At 44.0% G+C, this 25362-nt stretch overlaps 1 protein-coding gene across 2 annotated transcripts in view; it reads left to right on the top strand.

Moving 5' to 3' along the window:
- adat1 (adenosine deaminase tRNA specific 1) overlaps positions 1-14972 on the top strand; it is a 48156-nt gene extending 33184 nt beyond the window's left edge. Inside the window, exons 10-11 of one of the 2 annotated variants that reach the window (XM_055648976.1) lie at positions 14287-14448; positions 14593-14972. In XM_055648976.1, coding sequence (XP_055504951.1) covers positions 14287-14419 — 133 coding nt within the window. In that variant the 3' untranslated portion in view covers positions 14420-14448; positions 14593-14972. Of the gene's footprint in view, positions 1-14286 lie in introns of both variants that reach the window. The other variant, XM_055648975.1, reaches the window with a different exon arrangement.
- The last annotated feature ends 10390 nt before the right edge of the window (positions 14973-25362 follow it).

A 25362-nucleotide genomic window follows, 5' to 3' on the forward strand; every position in this document is an offset into this window, starting at 1 on the left:
AGATGCCACTGCCAGATAGCATTAAGGATCATCCCGTACATAAAGGGAAAAATGGTAACGAGAGAAAGAGTGGGACCCCTCAGGAATCAAAGCATTCAACTCTGCGTGGAGCCACAGGAGATGGGCAAGGTCGTCAACAAATATTTCTCCTCTGTTTTTACCGTGGAGAAATACCGGAAGACTGAGGAACTTGGGGCAGTCACTGGAAGTGTCTTGAGAGCAGTTAGCATTAAGGTCGAGGACATTAGGAAGCTAGAGATGAAATTGCAGGAGCGCTGGCTGAGGTTTTGAGTCATCACTAAATACAGGCACGGAAGACTGGAGGCTGTTGCCGTGCCTCTATTCAAGATGGGCTGCAGGGAAAAGGCTGGGAACTACAGTCCAGTGAGCTGAACATCTGTGGCCAGAAAGTTACTAGAGAGTACTTTTCGACATGGACGAGACCAAGCGCAGGCTCGGCGATCGTTTTGCTGAACACCTCCACTCAGTCCAAACTTAACATACCTGATCACCCGGCTGCTCAGCACTTCAACTCCCCCTCCCATTCCCAATCTGACCTTTCTGTCCTGGGCCTCCTCCATTGTCAGAGTGAGGCCCAGTGCAAATTGGAGGAACAGCACCTCATATTTGGCTTGGGTAGTTTACACCCCAGCGGTATGAACATTGCTTCTCTAACTTCAGATAGCCCTTGCTTTCTCTCTCCATCCCCTCCCCCTTCCCTGTTCTCCCACTTGTCTTACTGTCTCCGACTATTCTATCATTGTCCCGCCCCCTCCCCTGACATCAGTCTGAAGAAGGGTCGTGACCCGAAACATCACCCATTCCTTCTCTCCAGGGATGCTGCCTGACCCACCGAGTTACTCCAGCATTTTGTGTATACCTTCGATTTAAACCAGCATCTGCAGTTCTTTCCTATATGGATTTAGGTGGACAAAAGCTGATTTAGGACAGTGTGATGTATGAAATAGAATTAACATATTTGATGTCTTGCGCAAGGGTGTGCATGCGCAGGGGAGAGTCAAGGTGGCGTTCAGAATAAAGAAGCTTGTTAGTTTACTCCCGTGTCTGAGTATTATTTAAAGTCAGTTCCAAGCAACAAATACACAACAATTGGCGACTAGGATCAAAGAACAGAGAAGGAAAGAAGGAGTACTGCCAAGAGAAAAGAAAAAAGTTTAAAAAAAGAGTTTGTATTTGGCGACACAAATTGGAATAGCACCAAGCAAAAAGATTTGGCGCCAAATGGTATTTGAATTGGCGCCAAAGAAAAGAAAGGTCGGAACGGGGCGCAAGGAAGCAAGAGCACAAGGAAAACAAGTGGGGCAGTGAGTGTCACCGAAGAGCGCAGCTGGAAGCTAGAAGCATAACCAGCAGGACAGCGACGGTGTCAACTTACCTGGAACGCTTTCCAGGGCTGTGCAGCCCACGACCAGGCCCAGCAGCCGTCACCGACGTCGGGTGAGTCTCCAGCCCGGCCACACGAGACGGCCGTGAGCAGAGTCAGCCTGGCTGTGGGCGGAGCCTTCCCGGCCGTGAGAGAAAGCCCGGCCGCGCGAGAGAAGCGGACCCGGCCGAGAGAGAAGTGGACTCAGCCACGGAAAGGGGCCAGCCCGACCGCGAGAAAAGCGAGATACAGCCAGCCCCCGCCAGCGAGACACAGTCAGCCCAGCAGCAACAGGCAAAGCAGCAAAAGCCAACAAAAGCCCGGTGAAGACAGACTGAGAGGTCGCTGAGGCGCCGGAGTCCAGAGACAGTCGGACCGGTGAATTTCTCACAGCCAAAGTTGGACTGTATGAATTTAATGTATGGGTCACTGTATCAATGATTTAATTACATCTGTGTTCATAGTAGGTATATGGTTTACAATGTTCTAGTTTGCTATTAACATGAAATGTTGGGTTATTAGTATAAATCTATTATAAGAATTAGTAATAGTCAAGTCAAGACCCCCAAGAGAGTTTATTGTCATGTGTCCCTGACAGGACAATGAAATTCTGTCAGGGACACATGACAATAAACTCTCTTGGGGGTCTTGACTTGACTATTACTAATTCTTATAATAGATTTATACTAATAACCCAACATTTCATGATAATAGCAAACTAGAACATTTTAAACCATATATCTGCTATGCGCACAGATTTAATTAAATCATTGATACAGTGACCCATACATTAAATTCATAAAGTCTCTGGACAGTGGGCTGGATAACTTCTTAGTTTGTAGAAGGATTAAGTCCAGGGCAGAGAACACAGTGAGAGAACAGAACATAGTGCACCTGAATAGCAACAGGGGAGCATGGCTACTTTAATTGTAAGAAACGTGCCCCAGTTAGATTCGGGGTATAATTTTGAGAAATGGACCGGTCTTGGAGGCTTGGTTAATTTTCAATGATATCACTGCGGAGGAGAAGAAGAGAGATTGGTTCATTGTAGGCTTAGGAAGCAAGGGTTATTCCACCTTACATGCGTTGCTGCACGAACGAGGAATGTAAGGAGGCATTAATTGCTCATTACCAAAACCTCCAAGGGCATCCAGAGACAAGGAGCTTGAACTAAAGAAGGCAGGGAGCCCCTGAAAGGCATCCAGAGACAAGATTCACAAATCCAAAAAGTGCTGGAGATGTGGAGGCAGCCATGAGCCGGCGATGTGTAAAGGCAGAGATAGTAGGTGTTTCAGGTGCTCTGGAACGGGTCACACCAAAAGCCAGTGTGATGCTGTTAGAGCTTACCAACAGCAGTACAGGGCACACGTACTAGACAGAAGTCAAATGCAAAGGGACAGAAGTCAAAGATAGATATAGATATGCCATTTATTGTCACTATACATGTACAGTGAAACTGAAAGCTGCTCGTACTCAGTGCATACATACAATTTAGCACAAAAAACCAAAAGGGCAAAGGGACATTGCCATCCAGAGGGCAACCCTAACTATTCAAGCTGCCTTCAGGGGTATGAAGGTACGGAGAGTGATCCGGGACAAACAGAAGGCAGCAACGGTAATACAAGCAGCATTTAGAATGCACAGAGTATACTGTCCGTACAGGGCAATGAAATTGCAGCTATAATAGTACAAACCCATTAAAGAGCACACCTTCAAATGAAAACTGATCGCAAAAATTACGTGAAGGTACGCAGCAGCGTTGTGCTGCTTCAGGCTGCCCACCGAGGAATGCTTGTTCGAAAGCAATTGCAGTACATGCACAAATCTGCCAAGGTCTACCGCCCTGTCGCCCTGACCCCAATAATAATGAAGTGTTTTGAACGCCTGGTGAAACCCCACATTACTGCCAGCCTCCCCTCATCATTAGACCCCCTCCAGTTTGCCTATCGCCCCAACCGTTCTACAGAGGATGCCATCTCTACCACGCTGCACACAGTACTCACGCATCTGGAAAACAAAAACACATACGGCAGAATCCTGTACATTGACTTCAGCTCGGCGTTTAACACCATCATCCCACAGAGACTTGTGGAGAAACTAACCCTGCTGGGTCACTGGATCTTGGACTTTCTGACAGAGAGACCGCAGTCAGTCCGTGTTGGCAAGAACACTTCAGGCTCGATCACGCTGAGCACCAGCTCCCCTCAAGGCTGTGTGCTCAGCCCGCTGTTGTTCACAATTCTCACACATGACTGTGCTGCCAGATTCAGGGACAATAAGATCATAAAATTTGTGGATGACACAACAGTGGTGGGACTCATCAGCGGAGATGACGAATCAATGTACAGGGAGGAAGTAAAACAACTAGTGGACTGGTGCGGCAAAAATAATCTAGAATTAAATGTCGACGAAACGAAGGAGATGGTTGTCGACTTCAGGAGGGCGCAGCCAAAGCATACACCCTTAAACATCAGTGGCACTACAGTGGAGAGAGTGGAGAGCATAAAGTTCCTCGGTGTGCAAATTGCAGACAGCCTCACCTGGTCCAGGAACACCACTGGGACCGTCAAACGGGCCCATCAGCGACTGCACTTCCTGAGGAAACTAAAACAGGCCTCACTCCCCACCAACATCCTCAGGACTTTCTACAGGGGTACGGTGGAGCTTGTACTCACGTACTGCATAAATACGTGGTACTGCACCTGCAACTGCTCGGACAGGAAGGCTCTGCAGAGGGTAGTGAGGGGAGCAGAGAGGATCATTGGCGTCTCCCTACCCTCGGTACAAGAACTGTTCCAGAGCCGCTGTCTGAAAAAAGCTCAGAGAATTGCTAAGGACAAACTGCACCCCCTCCACATACACCTGGATCTCCTGCCATCAGGCAAGAGATATCGAAGCATCAAAGCCCGGACTACAAGACTGCTAAACAGCTTCCTACCACAGGCTGTGAGGCTGCTAAACAGTCACTCTGTACTCACAGTCACTTGATTCTGCGGCTGGCACGGACACTTTAATAACTGGCACTGGCCACTCAAATCAGCTGCCCCGGACACATTTTTATGATTGGTTTATTGTATTTTAACGTTGTGTTTTACCTGCTTTTAACTATTTATACTGTTCCATCAGGGACTGGATTGTTTTTAGTGTTATTATGTGTGAAATGTTTTAAATTTCATGTGCGATGCTCCGCTAATCCCTGGGAAACGTCTTTTCATTTTGCACTGTACAACTGTTGCTTGCAAGATGACAATAAAGATTGATGGATTGATGGATTGATGGATTGATGGATTGATTGATTGATTGATTGATTGATTGATTGATTGGTCATACAGACTTATTATCAAATGCATAAACAGCGGCAGTATTTTAAGAAACTACGCTGGTCCGCCACTGCTGTACAACAACGATACCGGGCTTGCCAGATAAGAGATGCCCATGTGAGACATTATAATAGTTTGAGAATAGCAGTGGTTTGTATTCAGGCCTTCTACCGCAGAGTCAAAGCCAGAGAATTGGTTGAGAAAATCAATGCAGCATGCCATATTAAGTCATTCTTAATGATGTGCATTACAAGAAAACATTTCTTGATTCAAAAGACGGCTATAGTCACTCTGCAAACTTCATTCCTTGGGTACCGATCAAGGGTACGCTACAGAGGTATGCGACAAGCAGTCATTTCGATCCAGAGATGGTACAAAGCATGCAAAATAGGGCATTCCCAGTTTGTGCAATATCAGTAAATGGGGTATGCAACCATTACCATTCAGGCTGCCAACAAGTGTATGGTGGTTAGGCAGTGGGTTAAGCAAAAGAGGGCTGCTGTAAAAGTTCAGTCAGTACTCCGTATGAGTTCATATAAGAAAGACTTCCCCAAACTGAAATATACAGCAATTATAGTGCAGTATTACTACCTTGCTTATGAAGCAAGAAAACTATACAGAGCACAAATCAAAGCCACTGTTGTATTGCAAAGACAACATAGATCCTACTACTTGCTGAAGAACCAGAAATGTGACTTAAGAAGACAAGTAGATGAACAACAGAAAAGGCTTAAACAATACAAAGAACAGTTAAATAAATGTGTGACAATGAGTAAAAAGCTGCTAATAGAAAAGTCTAAACAAGAGAGGCTTGTCGATCGAGACAAAAGTATGCAGGAACGATTGCGACTTGGACACTTCACTACAGTCCGGCATGGAGCCTCCTTCACTGAGCACTGAACAACACGAGCAGATAAATACGCAGCGCGAGGAAATTGAGCGACAGAGAAAGCTGCTAGCAAAACGAAAACCTGCAGTCATGTATCAGATGCCACCTACAAAATAATGAACAGAAACAGAGGAAAACAAAGCGAATATACGAAGCAGAAAATAAAACGTTAACTTTAGCAGAATGTCATGAACAGGAAGAAATCTTCAAACTAAGATTAGAATATTTTTTTTAAAAAAGGAAGAGGCAGAGATATAGGCAGAGCTAGAACGATTAGAAAGAGTTCGCAATTTACACATTGTAGTGCCATAAGGGAACGGAAAATGGTAACACATAAAGCAAGGTGTAATGTATTTGGTTTAAGGAAAATGGGTGGAATGGAAAAATTATGTTCTAATTTAGATATGATTATTACAGTAATGAGGATGTATATTAGATGACTTTAATAATACAATTTTGCAACAGTGTATAAATCAATTATACTTTAGATAAAGAGCATATACCGTGAAGGTGAAATTAAGTTACCTGCCACCAAGTTGAAAGGAGAGGAGTGTGGTGTATGAAATAGAAATGGTGTTACCTGCCTCCGAGTTAAAGGGGGAGGAGTGTGATGTATGAAATAGAATTAACATATTTGATGTCTTGCGCAAGGGTACGCAGGTGCAGGAGAGACTCAAGGTGGCGTTCAGAATAAAGAAGCTTGTTAGTTTACTCCCGTGTCCGAGTATTATTTAAAGTCAGTTCCAAGCAACAAATACACAACAGATAGTCAGCATGGTTTTCGTGGGAGAATGTGTCTCACAAATCTGATGGCATTTTTTGATGATGCGACCAAAAAGATCAATGAAGGCAGAGCTGTAGACGTATATAAGAATTTCAGCAAGACATTCAACAAAGTTCCGCTTGGTAGGCTGCTCCGGAACCATTGAGTCCCACCGTCACAAGTGGAAAAGGGATTTGTTAAAGCTTAAAATGTGAATAACTCTTAAAATATAACACCAATTTAAACATTTCAGATGAGATTTATTTAGTCTAATTCTTTCTTGTTGCATCTCTTGTTGCGTTCTGCAGCCGGGGGTGGGGCACGGTTTCAGGCAGAGGCTGTCGAGGGCCGGTGGGGGGAAGCATCCTGCAGCTGGGGACAGGGACGGCTTCAGGCGGGGGCCGGTGAGAACATTCTGTCGCTGGGGGGTGGGGACGATTTCAGGCGGGTGCCGGCGGGAGCGTTCTTTAGCCGGGGGAGGGGGACGGCTTCATGCGGGTGCCCGGTGGGGGGAAGCGTTCTGCAGCTGGGGACGAGGAAAGCTTCAGCCGGGGGCCGGCTGGGGACGGGGGAAAGCTTCAGCCGGGGGCCGGCGGGAGCATTCTGTAGCCGGGGGATGGGGACGTCTTCAGGCGCCCCACAGCTGCGGGAGGGGGAGGGGGACCGCTTCAGGCTGGTGGTGGGGAGCGCTGCCGTGGCCTACCCCTGCCGCTGCCGCTCCCCACCGGCCTCCGGTAGGGGCCAGCGGGAGCGTCCTGTAGCCGGGGACTAGGACAGCTTCAGGTGGGGGGAAGCACCCTGTAGCCGGGGGAGAGGCTAGTACGGACATTGTGGGACGACTTGACTTTTCTTGGGCTAGTATGTGTGTTGTGGGCCGAATGGACTGCAGCTGGGGATAGGGACGGCTTCAGGCGGGAGGGGCGGGGACGGCAGCTGGGGTTGGGGATGGCTCCGGACGGGAGCTGGGACGACTTCAGGCGGGGGGGGGGCTTCAGACGGGACCTGTCGGGGGCCGGTGTGGGGAGGAGCTCTGCCGTGGCCTACCGCTGCCGTGACCTACCGCTGCCATTGGCTACTGCTGCCTACCAGTGGGGAGCATCCCTCAGTTTGGGACGGGGATGGCTCCCGGCTCCGCCTCATGCAGCGGCTCCCAGCCCCTGCACTGGCCGCACTCAGTGGCTACGGGCCTTGGCTCTGGCCGCACTCTGCAGCCTCCGGCCCCGGCCACATTCAGCGGCTCGTGGTTCCTGACCCCCGGCCTCACTCAGCTGCCCCCAGCGGCTCCCGGCTCCGGCTCCGGCTCATCGTCGTGGACGCAGATGCTACGCCCACTCGCTCTCCACACTCTGTTCACTCTGCTTCAGCTTTATTCTCCTCGCCGCCGGTGATTGACAGCGGGTGCCGGAAGGGATGTTGCCGTCCTGGCGAATGACAGGAGGGAAGACCAAACTGCTGACAGAAGAGGAGACCAATCTGCGCAGGCACGGTTTTTACGGTTTTTATACCTTAATAACTTTTGTAATATTCCACCGATCTGAACAAAACTTGGTGCACTTGCAGCACAGGAGAATGGCGAGTAAGGTGGCGAAAAATCATAGCACTATCGGAAACCGTTTTTGCGCAAATGTAAGAACAACGCAAACCAGAAGAGGACAAGATGAGAGTTTTTAGTTATGGATGGATGGATGGATGGATGGATGGATGGATAGGGACGTACATGGCAAGATTAGCAAGTTTGCAGATGACATAAAGTTGATGGTAGTGTAGGTAGTATAGATAGTTGTCAAAAATTACAGCAGGATCTTGATTGGTTGGGCAGGTGAGCTGAGGAATGGTTGATAGAGTTTAATACTGAGAAATATTAGGTGTTGCATTTTGGGAAGATTAACATGAGCAGGGACTACACAGTGAATGGTTAGACTTTGGGGAGTGTTGTCGAGCAGAGGGATTGAGGAGTGCGGGTACATAGTTTGGAAGTGGCATCAATGTAGATGGGGTGGTCAAAATGGTTTTTGGCACATTGACCATCAGTCCAAGTATTGAGAATCGAAGTTGAGAGGTCATGTTGCAGTTCTATAAGACGTTTGAAGTATTGTGTTCAGTTCTGGACACCATGTTATCGGAAGGATGTGGTCAAGCTGGAAAGGGTGCAGAGAAGATTTACAAGGATGTTGCCAGAACTAGTGGGAGAGGTTGAGCAGGCTAGGACTTTATTCTTTGGAGCACAGTAGGAGGAGGGGTGATCATATAGAGGTGTACAAAATCATGAGAGGATTAGATTGGGTAGACACACAAAGTCTCTTGCCAAGAATAGAGAGCCAGAGGACATAGGTTTAAGGTGAAGGGGGAAAGATTTAATAGGAATCTAAGGGGTATGTTTTTCACATAAAGGGTGGTGGGTGTATCGAATGAGTTGCTGGAGGAGGTAGTTGAGGTGGATACCATCGCAACGTTTAAGAAACATATGGACAGGTATATGGATAGGAAAGGTTTAGAGGGATATGGGCCAAACGCAGGCAGGTGCGACTAGTGTAGATAGGACATATTGGTCAAACGTGGGCAAATTGGGCAAAAGGGCCTGTTTTCACGCTGTAACTCTACGACTTGGATAGGTTAATATCTAATATTGTCAGTACATTAGTGGACTATTTAACGATGATCACCTAACAAGCAAGCCTATCAGGTACCAAACATGTGCAGAACATATTTTATCCACAAACATTTATGGTATTATGTTAATTGTCAATGTTACATTGTCATTTTATTTTGAGAAATTAGTTCATGATGGGACAACAGACAATTATCCTTTTTCCACCACTCTGAAATTGCTTTATTACAGGATTTAAACTTTTTCACAAAGGAGTTTAACAATAACTAACTAAAACTAAACACCACTTTAGACTTGCAGGTTTGTGGTGGCCATCAAATTCTCATCAAAATACTTCCTCTTGGCCTATTTACTTTGATGTATTTGTTACAGTGTACAATCTAGATGAAGACATCTTTCCAGATCTTATTTGCTGTTCCATCCAAAGCCAGGATTCTTTTATCACATGTGTGTGGATGCTCTAAGAGGAAAGTGAACATATTCTCATTGCAAATTGAAGCCCTATGATCTGACTCTTCCTGACCATTCCATACTTATTGCGCAGACACTCTTCCCTTGGTGTCTAATTCATCCTGAGCATCCCGTTGGAACTATTAACATAAATCTCAATGTGACATCTGGTAAAACTGAACTCAATTGGTATCAATCATAATAAAGTCCACGATTTAAGATTCAGCTCCAGAGTATTGCTGCAAGGATTACTCAGGGTAATGATCTGTCTTCAGCCTTTTCATCAATGGTTTTCTTTCCATCATAAGGCCAGAAGTGGGAATGTTTGCTGATGCCTGCAACATGGTCAATTCTTTTCACAGTCCCACAAGAAATTAAACTGTTCAGACCAGATGCATCAAAACCTAGACAACGTCCAGTCATGGAATCATAAGTAACAAATGACATTTGTGCCACACTTACCAAACCAGAGCCATCTTCAACTAAAGGGACTAAATCACCTCCCCATGTTATTCGGTGACATTGGAGTGCTCCACTAATTTTGTGGGACCACTATTGACCAGAAATTCAGCTGAACCAGATGGATAAATACCATGGCTTAAACAACATGTCTGACTATCTCACTATTATTATCTGATTTCCTAAAGTCTTTTCATGCTCAGCAAGACACACATCAGGTGTATGATAGAATATTGCTTGGAGGACTGCAACTCTTGACACTACTTGAACAAGCCAGGACCATGAAGAATGACAAGTCTGCTTGACTGCACCCCTTCTACCACCCAAAACATTCATCTGCTCACCGCCGGTACATCGATGTCTTCTCTGTGTGTCATCTACAAAATGACTAGTTATTGCCTAGGCTCCTCTGATCGAACCTTCCAAACCTGAGATCATTGCTGCCAAAATAAATGTTTAGGAAGAAACTGCAGAAGCTGGTTTAAACCGGAAATTGGCACCCAAAAAAGCTGGAGTAACTCAGTGGGACAGGAAGCATCTCTGGAGAGATGGAATGGGTGACGTTTCGGGTTGAGATCCTTCTTCAGACTCTCCAGCTTTTTGTGTCTATCTACTGCCAAAATAAATGTGGGCAGAAAGCACTTGGGAACAATATCACACACGTGTTTCTCTCTAAATTGCATGCAATTCTGAAATGAAAATACATTACTGGATTGAAACTGGAAACTCGACCGAGGGTGGCACAGTGGTGCAGCGGTTAGCGTTGCTGCCTTACAGCGCTTGCAGCGCCGGAGACCCGTGTTTGATTCCGACTACGGGTGTTGTCTGTATGGAGTTTGTACGTTCTCCCCGTGACTGCGTGGGTTTCCTCACACACTCCAAAGACCTGCGGGTTTGTCGGTAGATTGGCTTGATAAATGTAAAAATTGTCCCCAGTGTGTGTAGGATAGTGTTAATGTGCGGGGATCGCTGGTCGGCGCGGACTCGGTGGGCCAAAGCGCTGTTTCTGTGCTGTATCCCTAGACTGAAACTAAACTAAAACTCCCTAATCAATGACATTGTGTGGGCACCATCATCAGAAAGACTGCAGTGTGTCAAGAAAGTGACTTACTGCTATCTTCTTGAGGGCAGATTTGGCTGAGCAGGGATACTGGTATTGCCCACAGTGCCCACTTTCTGTAAATAATTATAAAATAAATATCTTCAAGGTTTCTAAATATGCAAGGTTTACAAGAGTTGGGGGCTGGAACACTGCTGCTTTTACGACTGCATGCTTTTAAATAAGAAAGCTTTATTGTATGTTAACGACTTTATTAAACAGCATTTTGAAGCTTTGAGGTAATGTGAGTCATATGATATTGCCTCACGGAATGTTATTGGTCATTGCGTGGTGGTATGTTTAAGCAGGGAAACAAATCTGTCTTTAATGGCTGTCTCATTGTATCTTTCACAGCTTTGCAGCTGTTTCAGTTTGAAAAAGACAAGACAAGCTGTTTCATCCCAGACTGCTGGTGTTCTGATAGTAATTGCTGCGTTGACTCCAATAATTCAGATTGACCATCTTGTACATGTTTGCTTTATTGTTACACGGTGCTGAATTTAATTAAGAGTGCAATAAAAATGTGCAGGTCACGGCTTGGAGTACATCTACACACCAAAAATGTATATAGATTTAGAGCCTTGAAATAGATCTTACCCACAGCTGAGGATTTCAGCTCACTTTGTGACTATTAGATAGCAGATTTTGATTTTTAGAATAGGATGGAAAATGAGTTTCATTTTGACATTGATGTATTGTAACCTCATCCATAAAGGAAATGGATGGTAAGATGTTTCATAATTAAGCTCTACGAGATCCACTCTCCTTTAAATCTGTGAGGCGATTTACCAAACATATCGCAATTATATGGTGAACAATGTACTGGGATGTTTCAAGAATAACTTGAAGGTTGAAGTAGTTTCTCTCCAGTTATCCCATGGTATCAGTCTGAAGAAGGGTCCCGATCCGAAACATCACCCATTCCTTCCCTCCAGCGATGCTGCCTCTCCCGCTGAGTTACCCCAGCATTTTGTGTCTACCTTCGATTTAAACCAGCATCTTCAGTTCTTTCCTACACATCCCATGGTATTTTCATGGGATGTAGCGGAAATGAAACTGAAACTGATATTGTGAATGAAACTAGGTGGCCATTATCTCAGTGATTCATGTCAACAAGTGGGGGGTTTTCCGTGCCCCTGAGGATCACACCTACAGGAAGTGTGAGCAGCTGCAGCTGCATGACCTCAGGAATTTCCTGGGGCATGAGAGTGTCATAGATGGGAGCTACTGGAAAGCTACCGAAAGTTCTTAATGTACAGGCAGAAAATAAATGGGTGACCACCAGGAAAGTGGATGGGCAGATAGTGCAGGAATCCCCTGGGGCCATTTCCCTTGATAGCAGGTATGCTCCTATGAATAATGTTTTGGGGGATGACGAGTCAGGGGAGAGTGACGCAAAAGCTGGAGTAACTCAGTGGGTCATGCAGCATCTCTGGAGAAAAGGAATAGGTAATGTTTCGGGTTGAGACGCGTGGCTTGCAAAACTATTCATACCCCTTGAACTTTTCCACATTTTGTCACGTTACAACCACAAACGTAAATGTATTTTATTGGGATTTTATGTGATAGACCAACACAAAGTGGTGCATAATTGTGAAGTGGAAGGAAAATGATACATGGTTTTCAAATTTTTTTACAAATAAAAAACTGAAAAGTGTGGCGTGCAAAAGTATTCAGTCCCCCTGAGTCAATATTTTGTAGAACCACCTTTCGCTGCAATTACAGCTGCAAGTCTTTTGGGGTATGTCTCTACCAGCTTTGCACATCTAGAGACTGAACATTTTGCCCATTCTTCTTTGCAAAATAGCTCAAGCTCAGTCAGATTGGATGGAGAGCGTCTGTGAACAGCAATTTTCAAGTCTTGCCAGAGATTCTCAATTGGATTTAGGTCTGGACTTTGACTGGGCCATTCTAACACATGAATATGCTTTGATCTAAACCATTCCATTGTAGCTCTGGCTGTATGTTTAGGGTCGTTGTCCTGCTGGAAGGTGAACCTCTGCCCCAGTCTCAAGTCTTTTGCAGACTCTAACAGGTTTTCTTCCAAGATTGCCCTGTATTTGGCTCCATCCATCTTCCCATCAACTCTGACCAGCTTCCCTGTCCCTGCTGAAGAAAAGCATCCCCACAGCATGATGCTGCACCACCATGTTTCATAGTGGGGATGGTGTGTTCAGGGTGATGTGCAGTGTTAGTTTTCCGCCACACATAGCGTTTTGCATTTAGGCCAAAAACTTCAATTTTGGTCTCATCTGACCAGAGCACCTTCCTCCACATGTTTGCTGTGTCCCCCACATGGCTTGTGGCAAACTGCAAACGGGACTTCTTATGCCTTTTTTTCAACAATGGCTTTCTTCTTGCCACTCTTCCATAAAGGCCCGATTTGTGAAGTGCACGATTAATAGTTGGCCTGTGGACAGATTCTCCCACCTGAACTGTGGATCTCTGCAGCTCTTCCAGAGTTACCATGGGCCTCTTGGCTGCTTCTCTGATCAATGCTCTCCTTGCCCGGCCTGCCAGTTTAGGTGGACGGCCATGTCTTGGTAGGTTTGCAGTTGTGCCATACTCTTTCCATTTTCGGATGATGGATTGAACAGTGCTCCGTGAGATGTTCAAAGCTTGGGATATTTTTTTATAACCTAACCCTGCTTTAAACTTCTCCACAACTTTATCCCTGACCTGTCTGGTGTGTTCCTTGGGCTTCATGATGCTGTTTGTTCACTAATGTTCTCTAACAAACCTCTGAGGCCTTCACAGAACAGCTGTATTTATACTGAGATTAGATTACACACAAGTGGACTCTATTTACTAATTAGGTGACTTCTGAAGGCAATTGGTTGCAATGGATTTTATTTAGGGGTATCAGAGTAAAGGGGGCTGAATACTTTTGCACGCCACACTTTTCAGTTATTTATTTGTAAAAAAATTTGAAAACCATGTATCATTTTCCTTCCACTTCACAATTATGCGCCACTTTGTGTTGGTCTATCACATAAAATCCCAATAAAATCCATTTACGTTTGTGGTTGTAACGTGACAAAATGTGGAAAAGTTCAAGGGGTATGAATACTTTTGCAAGCCACTATAGATGGTGATATAGAGATATAGAACAAATAAATGAAAGATACGCAAACAAGTAACAAAGATCAAGGAAAGGTGGAGCCCACAATGGTCCACTGTGGGCTAGGTGATAATGAGTTTTACAGGCAATGAAACTCAACATGGAAAGTTTTTAATGCATCAGGTTCCTTGTTTTAGTACGTCATCATTCATAACTGCAATTGTTCTCTTATGCATTTTTTTTCTTTTTGCAGAAACCTTAAGCTAAAAACCTACTGGGAATTCAAGGAGGCTGCAACAAATTATCAGAAAGCATGGAGTGAAGTGCAGAAGCAAGCATTTGGAACCTGGATTAGAACCTCAAGGGACTTTCTGCAATTCCATTAGATAGGAAACATCAAAATAATGTGACAAAGGTAATTGAGATCTGTGTTATGTGGATGCTCATAGCAGATATTTTCTTTAAGTTTAACTCTGAAAATTTGCAATGAATACAACATGGAAAAGCAATGTTTTCTAACCATTGGCGTTTAATTAAACTGATAATCGACTGTTTCTAGATTGAAATCAAAAGAGGAATTTGTGGTGTTTAAGAAGGAACTGCAGATGCTGGAGAATCGAAGGTTACACAAAAAAGCTGGAGAAATTCAGCGGGTGCAGCAGCATCTATGGAGCGAAGTTGTGGTGTCAAACTCTGATAGTAATTTGCCAGATTTTGTTTTAAATTGTATTGTGAATATTTAATCATAGTATTCAGTAGTTTATAATATAGCAGTGATATGTTAGATATCTTTATAGATGTATATTTGATTTGTAGCATTAAAAAAATAATTCTTTAGTGTATATAATTTTCAGTTTCTTTTTGTGCTAATGATCCGTACTTATCAGCTACCTCTTTCTTTAACTGCATCTTTTCAATAAACAAAGTATTCCTAAGTAAGTATGGCCAGTTACTTTGTTCATTTTGCAAATTATTAACATAACTTTTTGAGAGGCATTTTAATAGAAGTAAATTACTTGTAGCAATTATACTTCAAGAACACTTCACATTCTTCCTAAGTAAATATTTTTGGGCTTCTGTATTTTATTTTGTTTTGTTTTCAACCCCATGAGTTTAGTTTAGCTTATTGTCATGAGCTTTTGTTGCGTCAGTCAGCAGAAATTCAATACATTATACTGTTACAAGGGAACAGGTTCAAGGATCTGACTAGTAGAACAGAAAAAAGGCTCACTCGTCCGTTTAGTTTCAAATCAGTTTTATTGGCAAGAGAGAACAAAAACAATACTTGGCTTGCGCACGGTCTGGTTTACAGCAGCACACTGTGTAACCAAGATTTGATAAGGGAACTTGAGGTTAAGGAGCTATTAGGAGGGAGTGACCATAATATGGTAAGTTTTAATCTACAATTTGAGAAGGAGAAGGGTAAATCAGAGGTGTCAGTGTTACAGTTAAACAAAGGGGACCATGGAGCCATGAGGGAGAAGCTGGCCAAAGTTGACTGGAAAGATACCCTAGCAGGAATGACAGTGGAACAACAATGGCAGGTATTTCTGGGAATAATACAGAAAGTGCAGGATCAGCTCATTCCAATGAGGAAGAAAGATTCCAAGGTGAGTAAGGGGCGACCGTGGCTGACAAGGGACGTCAGGGATAGTATAAAAATAAAAGAGAAGAAGTACAACGTAGCAAAGAAGAACGGGAAGCAAGAGGATTGGGTAATGTTTAAAGAGCAACTGAAGATAACTAAAAAGGCAATACGGGGAGAAAAGATGAGGTACGAAGGTAAGCTAGCCAAGAATATAAAGGAGGATAGTAAAAGATTCTTTAGGTATGTGGAGAGGAAAAAATTAGTTAACACCAAAGTTGGATCCTTGAAGACTGGAAAAAGGTGAATTTATTAGAGGGAACAAGGAAATGGCAGATGAATGGAACAGGTACCTTGGATCTGTCTTCGCTAAGGAAGACACAAACAATCTTCCTGATGTACTAGTGGCCAGAAGATCTGGAGTGACAGGAACTGAAGGAAATCCACATTAGGCAGGAAATGTTGTTGGGTAGACTGATAGGACTGAAGGCTGATAAATTCCCAGGGACTGATGGTCTGCATCCCAGGGTACTTAAGGAAGTGGCCCCAGAAATCGTGGACGCATTGATTTGATTCAATTTATTGTCATTGCACTTTTCAGAGCAATGAAATGGTTTAGCCTGCAGCCATAACATAGAATAAATAACAAACACTCAACACAGTTTAAAGTCCCAAAGTCATTGTCTCTTCCCTCCTTGCTCTCCCTCTGCGCTGAGGCAATCCAAGCCTCCGATGTTGTGAGCCCGCCGGGTGATGGTAGATAAGTCCCGCGGCTGAATCCGTGCTCCGCAAACGGGCCGGTTCAAACTCCGCGGCCGGGGGGCGGTCGAAGCTGCCGCCCTCTTGTCCAGCGGACGCAGCTGTAGTTGCGGGAGCTCCGGAAAACAGGACTCGAGCTCCCGATGACGTCATCCACTGGCCCGCGCCCGAACCTCCGAGGCTCCAAAGTCGGGTCGGAAGTTGGGTCGCACCGCAACCACAGCCCCGAAGTCGGCCAGCCACGCGTTGGTAAGTCCTGGCTCTGCCTCCGCAGCCTCGAGGTCGGTCGCAGTTGGAGGCCGCCAGCTCCGAGATAGGCCTCAGCGCAGACAGACACGGAGACGGGGGATACAGCAGGAAAGGTAGCACACCCCCCCCCCCCGAAGGAAGTCAAAAAACATGTTACACCCACCCCCCCACACATACACAACTAAATAAACCGAACTTAATAAACTGTAAAAAACGGGACAAAAGAAAACAAAAAACAGAAAAGACAAACGGACTGCAGGCGAGCCGCAGCTGCAAGATAGCGCCGCCACTTCTGGTGATCATTTTCCAATGTTCTATAGATTCAGGATCCGTTCCTGTGGATTGGAGGGTGGCTAATGTTATCCCACTTTTTAAGAAAGGTGGGAGAAAGAAAACGGAATTATAGACCAGTTAGCCTGACATCGGTGGTGGGGAACATGCTGGAGCCAATCATAAAAGGTGAAATAGTGGCACATTTGGATAACTGTAACAGGATCGGTCCGAGTCAGCATGGATTTACGAGTCAGAATGTTCCCGATGTTGGGGGAGTCCAGAACCAGTGGCCACAGTTTAAGAATAAGGGGTAAGCCATTTAGAATGTAGATGAGGAAACACAGAGAGTTGTGAGTCTGTGGGATTCTCTGCCTCAGAGGGCGGTGGAGGCCGGTTCTCTGGATACTTTCAAGAGGAGGCTAGATAGGGCTCTTAAAGATATCGGAGTCAGGGGATATGGGGAGAAGGCAGGAACGGGGTACTGATTGGGGATGATCAGCCATGATCATATTGAATGGCGGTGCTGGCTCGATGGGCCGAATAGCCTACTCCTGCGCCTATTGTCTATTGTCACACCTACCTCTCTCTGCCTCTGTCCGTGGCGCTGATCGCACCTCAGCCCATCGGTGAACCCCTTTTGTACATCAACTAACTTCTGGCTTCCTGGCACCTGCCGTTATACAGGTATGAAATCAGCTGTTGAAATAACCGCCGGTAAATCATGGCCAATAGCGCTGCTCTCAAATTCAAACTATAACCAATGGCAGGGGACTGCTTCCGAGCGAGCCCCCCCCACTTTGGGAACAAAGCGCAATCAGCCGCACACTGGTTCTTAAAGCAATACACACGCTGCAGACTTGGCACGTAAAGGTAATACACACTGTGTTGCTGGTTTGGTGCACAAAGGTTTAAACAGCGCTGTCGGCTTAACGCGTGGGAATTTAAACAAAGAGCTACCGGCCACAGCGCTATGGGTCACAGACTGTTCAGGCAAAATTCTCGTATAACAGATACATGAATACATGATAGAATGTATTGCAAAGATGTAGGGAGAATAGTATTGGGATCATCAACTGCGTCTCCCCCATGAAAATATAGACTTGTCAGTCATTAAAAGGAAGCAGAAATCGCTTTGTAAAGAGCCTGTTCTTTTCTCAGATTATTCCAGTGCACTTTGCAATTGAGGGTTTAGTGCTCAGGATGTATTCTCAAGAATGAGAATGGCATGGAATCAGTACTACTATATAGGGAGGTGGCACTGACTGTGCTGCTATACCTGGAACCTGGTGCAAAAGCTGCTCCCCCTATTGCAGTGTGGGAAATCTGGCGCATGTCACTAAAGGAAATTTCTTTGAGGAATTCTACTTTGCTGGCGGTCTTGCAGTATTGAATCATCCACAGCACATTGTGGAAATCTGCCTTTCACCATTGTATTGTGCTGGCTTGGATCAGTGATGTAGCTGTTCAGTGCTACAATGTGGGACACGGGTGCACTTGGCCAGCGCTGTGAATGGGATCTGTTATTGAAGATTAGCATCAGCCACTCCATTTGTTGACACCACCCAGACCTTGCCACTGTTCAGTAGATTATTCAACACATGCATAGAGAAGTTTCTAGGCAAGGGAAAGCTGTGCTTTCAAACAAAGCAGCTTGTTGTATCACATCTAACATGAGAGTACTGGCAGAATCTCGACACGTGGCGCAAGTGTTGCCAGCAACCTTGAAAGCCACATCTCAATATCGAGCAGCCTTAGCAGGTGCAACATCAACAGGCAGCCTCCTTACCAAATCATCCATCCTTTACTGCAAGAGGACCAGGATCCCAGCATGGTTCTCCACAGACAGGGGAAGAGGGTACATACCTAATGAGTGTCCAGATAGGAGGACTAAGTACCATAATGAATCAGCACTCGGTGAGGTAGCTCACCATCAGTGTAACATCCTCTCGAAATGTATTTCTGCTTTGTGGGAAAATATGTGAAGCAGATAGTGTAGATAAAAATAGGAGCTTTAGATTCCCGGGCCATTGGGACCAGCTCTAGGCAAGGTGGGACTGTTGTGATCAATGATCTACGTCACTTGGATGCTGAGGCTGGTTGATGTAAAAGTCTTCATTCACCAAGAGAAATAGACATTCTCTTAGAGACCCTCTTGGTAGAATCTCCAAACACAAAACATATCACATTTTCATATTCTCTAAACACCAAGATAACATTAAATGATTAACTACCATTTTAATGGCTGTAATTTCTACTTAGCTTTAACATTTTGAGTGGAGACAGGTAGCTTTGCATAATTACATATTTAAAGGGAGTATACTTTAGCTGCCAAGATACCTCTGAATATTAAAATCCATTTGCTGTGATAAAGTAATACACATGGATTACTCCAAAGTATGCATCATTTGTTACAGTGTTGAGGGATGATACCAAACAACAGAATATTAAATAACCAGATAAATGGCATTGGAGAAGAGGGCTATATCTTTAATGATTTGTTAATTAACAGGCCAGTATATCTTTCCAGATCTTATCATGGAGGTTTCAGTGAGGGCCAATTTGCATCTGTTGCCCTGTTTGGAATGCCCCACATCCAGTGACTGGTTTCAATAGCCCAAAAATGCCCTTGCAAGTTAACGTATGAACAGTTCGTTTTGCCATTCTCAAGATTGATTTTTATTTTAATAAACATCCCCTTCTTCTTCGGCCCCCTTCAGTCTTGTCTGACCATGGGTGTCTCCAGGGTGCTATTTCCTATATGGAGGATGCCAACATCCCCAATCTACATAATTCTATAACTTCTGAATATTTCCCAATATTCCCCCCTCCTCCTGATTAGCTAATAGTCAATTCTAAAATGGAGTCGTTCTTCTACAAAAGCATGGTCGAGTAAAACAAAAGAATGGCTTGGTGCCAAGTCTGAATGACTTTGTAAATTATATGGGACACAATATGGAGGACATGTTGTCTTTTCAATAAAGACATTGAGATGGCAGCCTGCAGTAATAACATGTGCTTCTTTTCAACGCCATAAAGAAGCCAAGATTGAAAAAAATAGCTGACGCTCTAGAGATAAGTAATAACTTGTTATTGGATGAGCTTGATTCGGACCCAACTTTTCTTATACTCTGAAAGGCTACAGAATCTTTCAGTCATGCCATATTCAGACTTGGTAGGAGTGTTTTACTGATAAGGAAAATGTATCATTGTGCTAACTCTTCTTTGCTCTGTGAGTGGGAGCCCGAGAAGCACTGAGCAAAGATCTACAATGAGTCTGTGCTCTTTGTAGATCTTTGCCACTCCCGTCTGACGAATCAATTAAAGATTGCTACGGTTTACCTTTAACAGTTTTTGGTGCTATCTGCTTTTTAAGAAACAAACTTTGTCACCCCCCCAATGGCTCCTGGTCAGAGATCTGTCCAAGGAGGCCAAGCTTTAAGAAAGTTCTATGCAGGGCAGTAAAATACCCTTCACCAAGGACCCTCTCCCCATTTCTAGGCTACCATGTCCAATTAAATTCTTGCTTTGCTTCAGCACAACAGAACATAATAGGTATTGACTACAAAACAGATCAGTGTGTCCATATACAATGTTTACAGTGAAATATTCTTCCAGGCATTTGATCACATCCCCTTCTTAGATACATTTATCTTCTCAATGATTTCAACCAATGTTTATTGGTGGTGACTTTGTCGTTGATGCACTCAGCACGCTGCCTCATCCAATGCTGGCCCATTGCTGTATATATTGCCTCCCATCTTCATTAATCCCAGGAGCCACCAGTATTTACTGTGTTGGCAAGGAGCACTAGTTGAGTAAATTCATTTTGTTTCAGGTTCACAGGCAAAATGTCATGTTCTTCGCCATGACAGAAGATTGTCCTGTTCATAATAATCATGTCTCTCAGTCTCTCATCTATCTATAGGAGGGTGGTCTATATTTAAGGGTCCGTAAGGACCTCACGTCAAAGGCATCCTCTCTTTACAGGTCCTTTGACTAGCTGGCCCTATCTCTGAAAGGGCCCAGTTAATTTGGTGTTCACTCCCACCCAAGCTGGAATGACTGCCTTCCAACATTCTGCACACATTACTTCTCTCCTCTCCTCTTGGTCTGCCTGGTCTTCAAGTTCGTTCAAGTATCTTTGCTATAACTTTGATCCTTTTTGATCTATTTCCCCAACACTTTTGTAATCTGATCTATCCCATTAAACATTGAACTCCCAGAACCAATCTTTATTACAAATACCAATATCGTTACACTTTTCGTGGTTTCATCATGGTTTTATGACACACACTCTCCATGTCTTCAGCATTTGCCTTCCCGTTCTCTTTCATTCGTAGACTTGCTTCTATCAGGAGTGGTCAGATGTGAAGCAGGAGGCTGATGCTCATCATCTACAGTGCCCTCCATAATGTTTGGGACAAAGACCCATCATTTATTTATTTGCCTCTGTACTCCACAGGTTGAGATTTGTAAAAGAAAAAAAAAATCACATGTGGTTAGTGCACATTGTCAGGTTTTATTAAAGGCAAATTTTATACATTTTGGTTTCACCATGTAGAAACTACAGCTGTGTTTATATATAGACCCCCATTTCAGGGCACCATAATATGTAGCAATGTTACAAAATTTTGAGATTTAAAAAATCAAGTCTGCAATTTATCCCATCAGATAAAGCATAACAATAAGTTTAATTTGACACCTAATTCACTTTCATATCTCAAGTAATAAAAAAAGTTATGGCCATTTTCATACTCGGAAATTAGCATCTTGTTCCCCATTGATTTTCTATGGACATAACAAAAAAGCTGTGATCGTGGACAGTCAAAAGCCCATAACCTTCTTAAAAATTAAGAGAACTGAATGAAATTTTCAGTTATCATAGATTGAAGCATTCTGAAACAAATATAAAATAATCTTACTTGGATGACCTGAAATTAAAGCATATAATTAGTTAGTTACCCAATTGTAGCTAATTTCAAACTTCAATTACTAGTCTAAACATCTATCCATTTCTTAATAAATGATTAACATTTTTAAATAGCCTAAGTGTCCAAATAATATTCACAAATAATTCACAATAAAACATGATTTTTAAATCTCATTTACATCAATTTATAGGCCAAATGGAAGGAATTTAGTGTTCATTTGCTGTAAATTAAAGTCAATTTAAATCGGCTTTCTAGTGGGTTCCTGTGAACGCGCTGGTTTAGAACGTTCACATTGCGCTGGATTTGTGCCCTCAAGTGCCCAGAAAAATACTGCGGGATATAAAGAGCCCAAAATGAGCTACTCGCTATAGAAAACTTTATAAACAGGGTTCTTAAGAAGCCCCATTTAATGTAAAAATAAGGTACATACCTTTAATTGTTTGCTTTATAAAACCCTGGGGCTGCGAGAGGTTGCGGAGTGAGAGAGTGATTTTTAAACCACTATAAATATAATACAAGGCCATAAAAACTAATAATACCTTTTGCGACGGGGTCTTTCAGCGATTTTCCGTTAATGATTTACTAGGCTGAACATTTTCGATTGGAACAGCCTAGTAAAAATCGCGTTTTAAACCCGTCCCCTCTAAACAGCGCCAAAATCACACACAAGGGGTGGGGCAGATGCTCAGCCACGATTCAGGTACGTTTTGTAACATACCTATAATATGGGCACTATAATGTATGGGACACATGGCTTCACAGGTGTTTGTAATTGCTCAGGTGTGTTTAATTGCCTCCTTAATGCAGGTATAAGAGAGCTCTCAGCACCTTGTCTTTCCACCAGTTTTTCCATCATCTTTGGAAACTTTTTATCAACATGAGGACCAAAGTTGTGCCAATGAAGCCATTGTGAGACTGAGAAACAAGAATAGAGGCATCAGACAACCCTTAGGCTTACCAAAATCAACTGTTTGGTACAACATTGAGAAGAAGGAGAGCACTGGTGAGCTTACTAATCGCAATGGGACTGGCAGGCCAAGTAAGGCCTCCACAGCTGAGGACAGAAGAACTCTCTCTATAAGAAAGAAAAATCCCCAAACACCTGTCTGACACGATCAGAAACACTCTTCATTGGTTAGCCACTAGGGGCGCTGCATTGATGGCAGCCTCTGCCTACAGTCTGTCTGTTTTTCAATCTTTTTTTAATTTTTAGTCTGTTTTAAAAGTGTGATTTGGAGGATTCTTTAGTTTTTCTATGTAGGGGAGGGAGGGAGGGTAAAGGGGAAACCGTTTCCCAGTCACTTTCTGGCGAGGATGTGACTATTTTCCGAGTTCTACATGATAAAACCAAAATGTATAAAAATGGCCTTTATTAAAATCTGACACTTTAACCACATGTGATTTTTTTCTATTACAAATCTCAAATTGTGGGCTACAGAGATAAATAAATAAATGATGGGTCTTTGTCCCAAACACTATGGAGGGCACTGAACTTCTCTGAAATTAGTTTGTTAATAGGTGGACTTGGTCCCTTGGTCTGCTTGTGTTGGCAGAAAAAAAGCGAGTCATAACGTTTAACTTGAGTCAGTGTTTCCACTGACTGACTCACCAGGTCTGCTCATAGACACAGATGTCATTTGTCAGTAGCACTACCCAGAGCCCTATCCACCTGAGAGAGGACCCGGCCAATTCAGGCAGCTCCCTTACCATAACCTGGTGCCCAGGGTACGGCACTTCTGGCTCGTTCTGATCAGCAAAGTGCTGCTGCTGTTTTCGCTCAGTCCTTCAACATTTTAAGCTGGTTAACAGGGTCTTTTACATACTGGGTAGCTACAACTGCTCCTGCCTCCTCATGAGTCCAGCTCCCATCTCGTTCCTCCTTCTCTTCTCTGTTTTTCCTTGTCTTGTGCCTCAACATCTCCCTGTAATTTTTACTATGGTACTATAGTAATGGTAGCTTCTTTCGCTACACAACGCTTCTCCAGCAATTTCTGTAATCTCCTGTCTTCTGCTCCTCTTTTTGCACTCAAATCCTTCAATCTGCCTTTTTGGTATGCCTTTGGTTTAATCACTGGCAACTCTGCGAGCAACTTCACTGGCTCCAATAATTCTTGTTTGTGCCCAGCCCACACCCCTCGGAATTGGAGATAAAGTAACCCATACACACCGTCCTGGCTCTAGTCCCTGATGACTGGGTCGGCTCCGGCTATGTTGGCAGTGTTGTGTACTTAATTGGTTGTGAGTGTTTGCTGTTCCTGACCTGGACATGTTTTTTCCTTTAGCCCAGTCTATAAAAGTCTCTTGACTCCCGTAGTACGTACATCTACTCCCAAGATAGTACCCTCATTATTTGGATAGAACCAGTAATACACAGTGAGGTGTATTTCCCTTATTTCAATTATCTTTGCCTTCATTGTTTTTCCCCTGCGCTGGTGATGTAAATAGCCTCTCCAGTCGTGGGTAAGGGTAGGTTAGTTATTGATAATGATGCCCCAATAATAATAATAATAATAATAATAATAATAATATATTTTATTGTCATTGCACGTCAGTGCAACGAGGTTTAGGTATGCAGCTCCAACTGATGAAAAAGAAAAGTAAAATAAATAAATAAGCTGTGTGTCGTGACCATCCGAGGGAGACAGTCCAGGGCGGATGGGGGGCACTCAGCAGGGCCGGTTCAGAGCCGCTATAGCTCTTGGAATAAAGCTGTTTCTGAGTCTGGAGGTTCGGGCGTAGAAGGCCTTGTAACGTCTGCCGGAGGGAAGTAGTTCGAACAGACCGTTACAGCGGTGTGATGAGTCTAGCATAATCACTAACATATCACATTTCCAGCCCCCTAATGAAGCTTTTGGGTACATATGTAGGTGACCAGTACTGGCAATGGGGGCTGCCAGCAACTGTTTGTCTACCTGGACGCTGTCCTCACTAGATTTCTATTATCTAGTCATCAGTCAGAATGGACGGAGAGAGTGCTGCTGTTGTTTCTATCTGTTTTGACAGGCGACCCACATTTAATCCTTAGTTAGGACCCCACCTCCAACTATGACCCGGGAAGCCACACATCATCTCCTTTGCCCTTTTATGTCTATTATGGCAGTCCCGTGCTAAGTGTCCTGGTTGCTGCCGCGCAAAACTGTTTTAGAGTTCAGAGATACAGCACAGAAACAGGTCCTTTGGTCCACCGAGTCCATTGATCACCCGTTAACATTAGTTCTATGTTATCAAACTTTTGCATTCACTCCCTCTACACACTAGGGACAATTTTACAGAGGCCAATCTATCATATCTATATACTTTTAAAACTGTGTGTGTGTGTATATGTCATTTTTTTGCCCTTTGATTCATTACTCCGCCAAAACCACATGCAAAAACACCGAGATTTTTACCATTTCGCTAGCGATTTCACTTTTACATTCATTCATCCACTCCTCATCAAATTTTGTCATTTTTTTCTGTACACATTTTTAATAAAATCCTTCCTCCCCCCCCCACTCACTCATTTTATCGCCTCCTGCTGGCCAGCGACCAT

The sequence above is a fragment of the Leucoraja erinacea genome, chromosome 17 (assembly GCF_028641065.1).
Source record: "Leucoraja erinacea ecotype New England chromosome 17, Leri_hhj_1, whole genome shotgun sequence".
NCBI lineage: Eukaryota > Metazoa > Chordata > Chondrichthyes > Rajiformes > Rajidae > Leucoraja > Leucoraja erinaceus.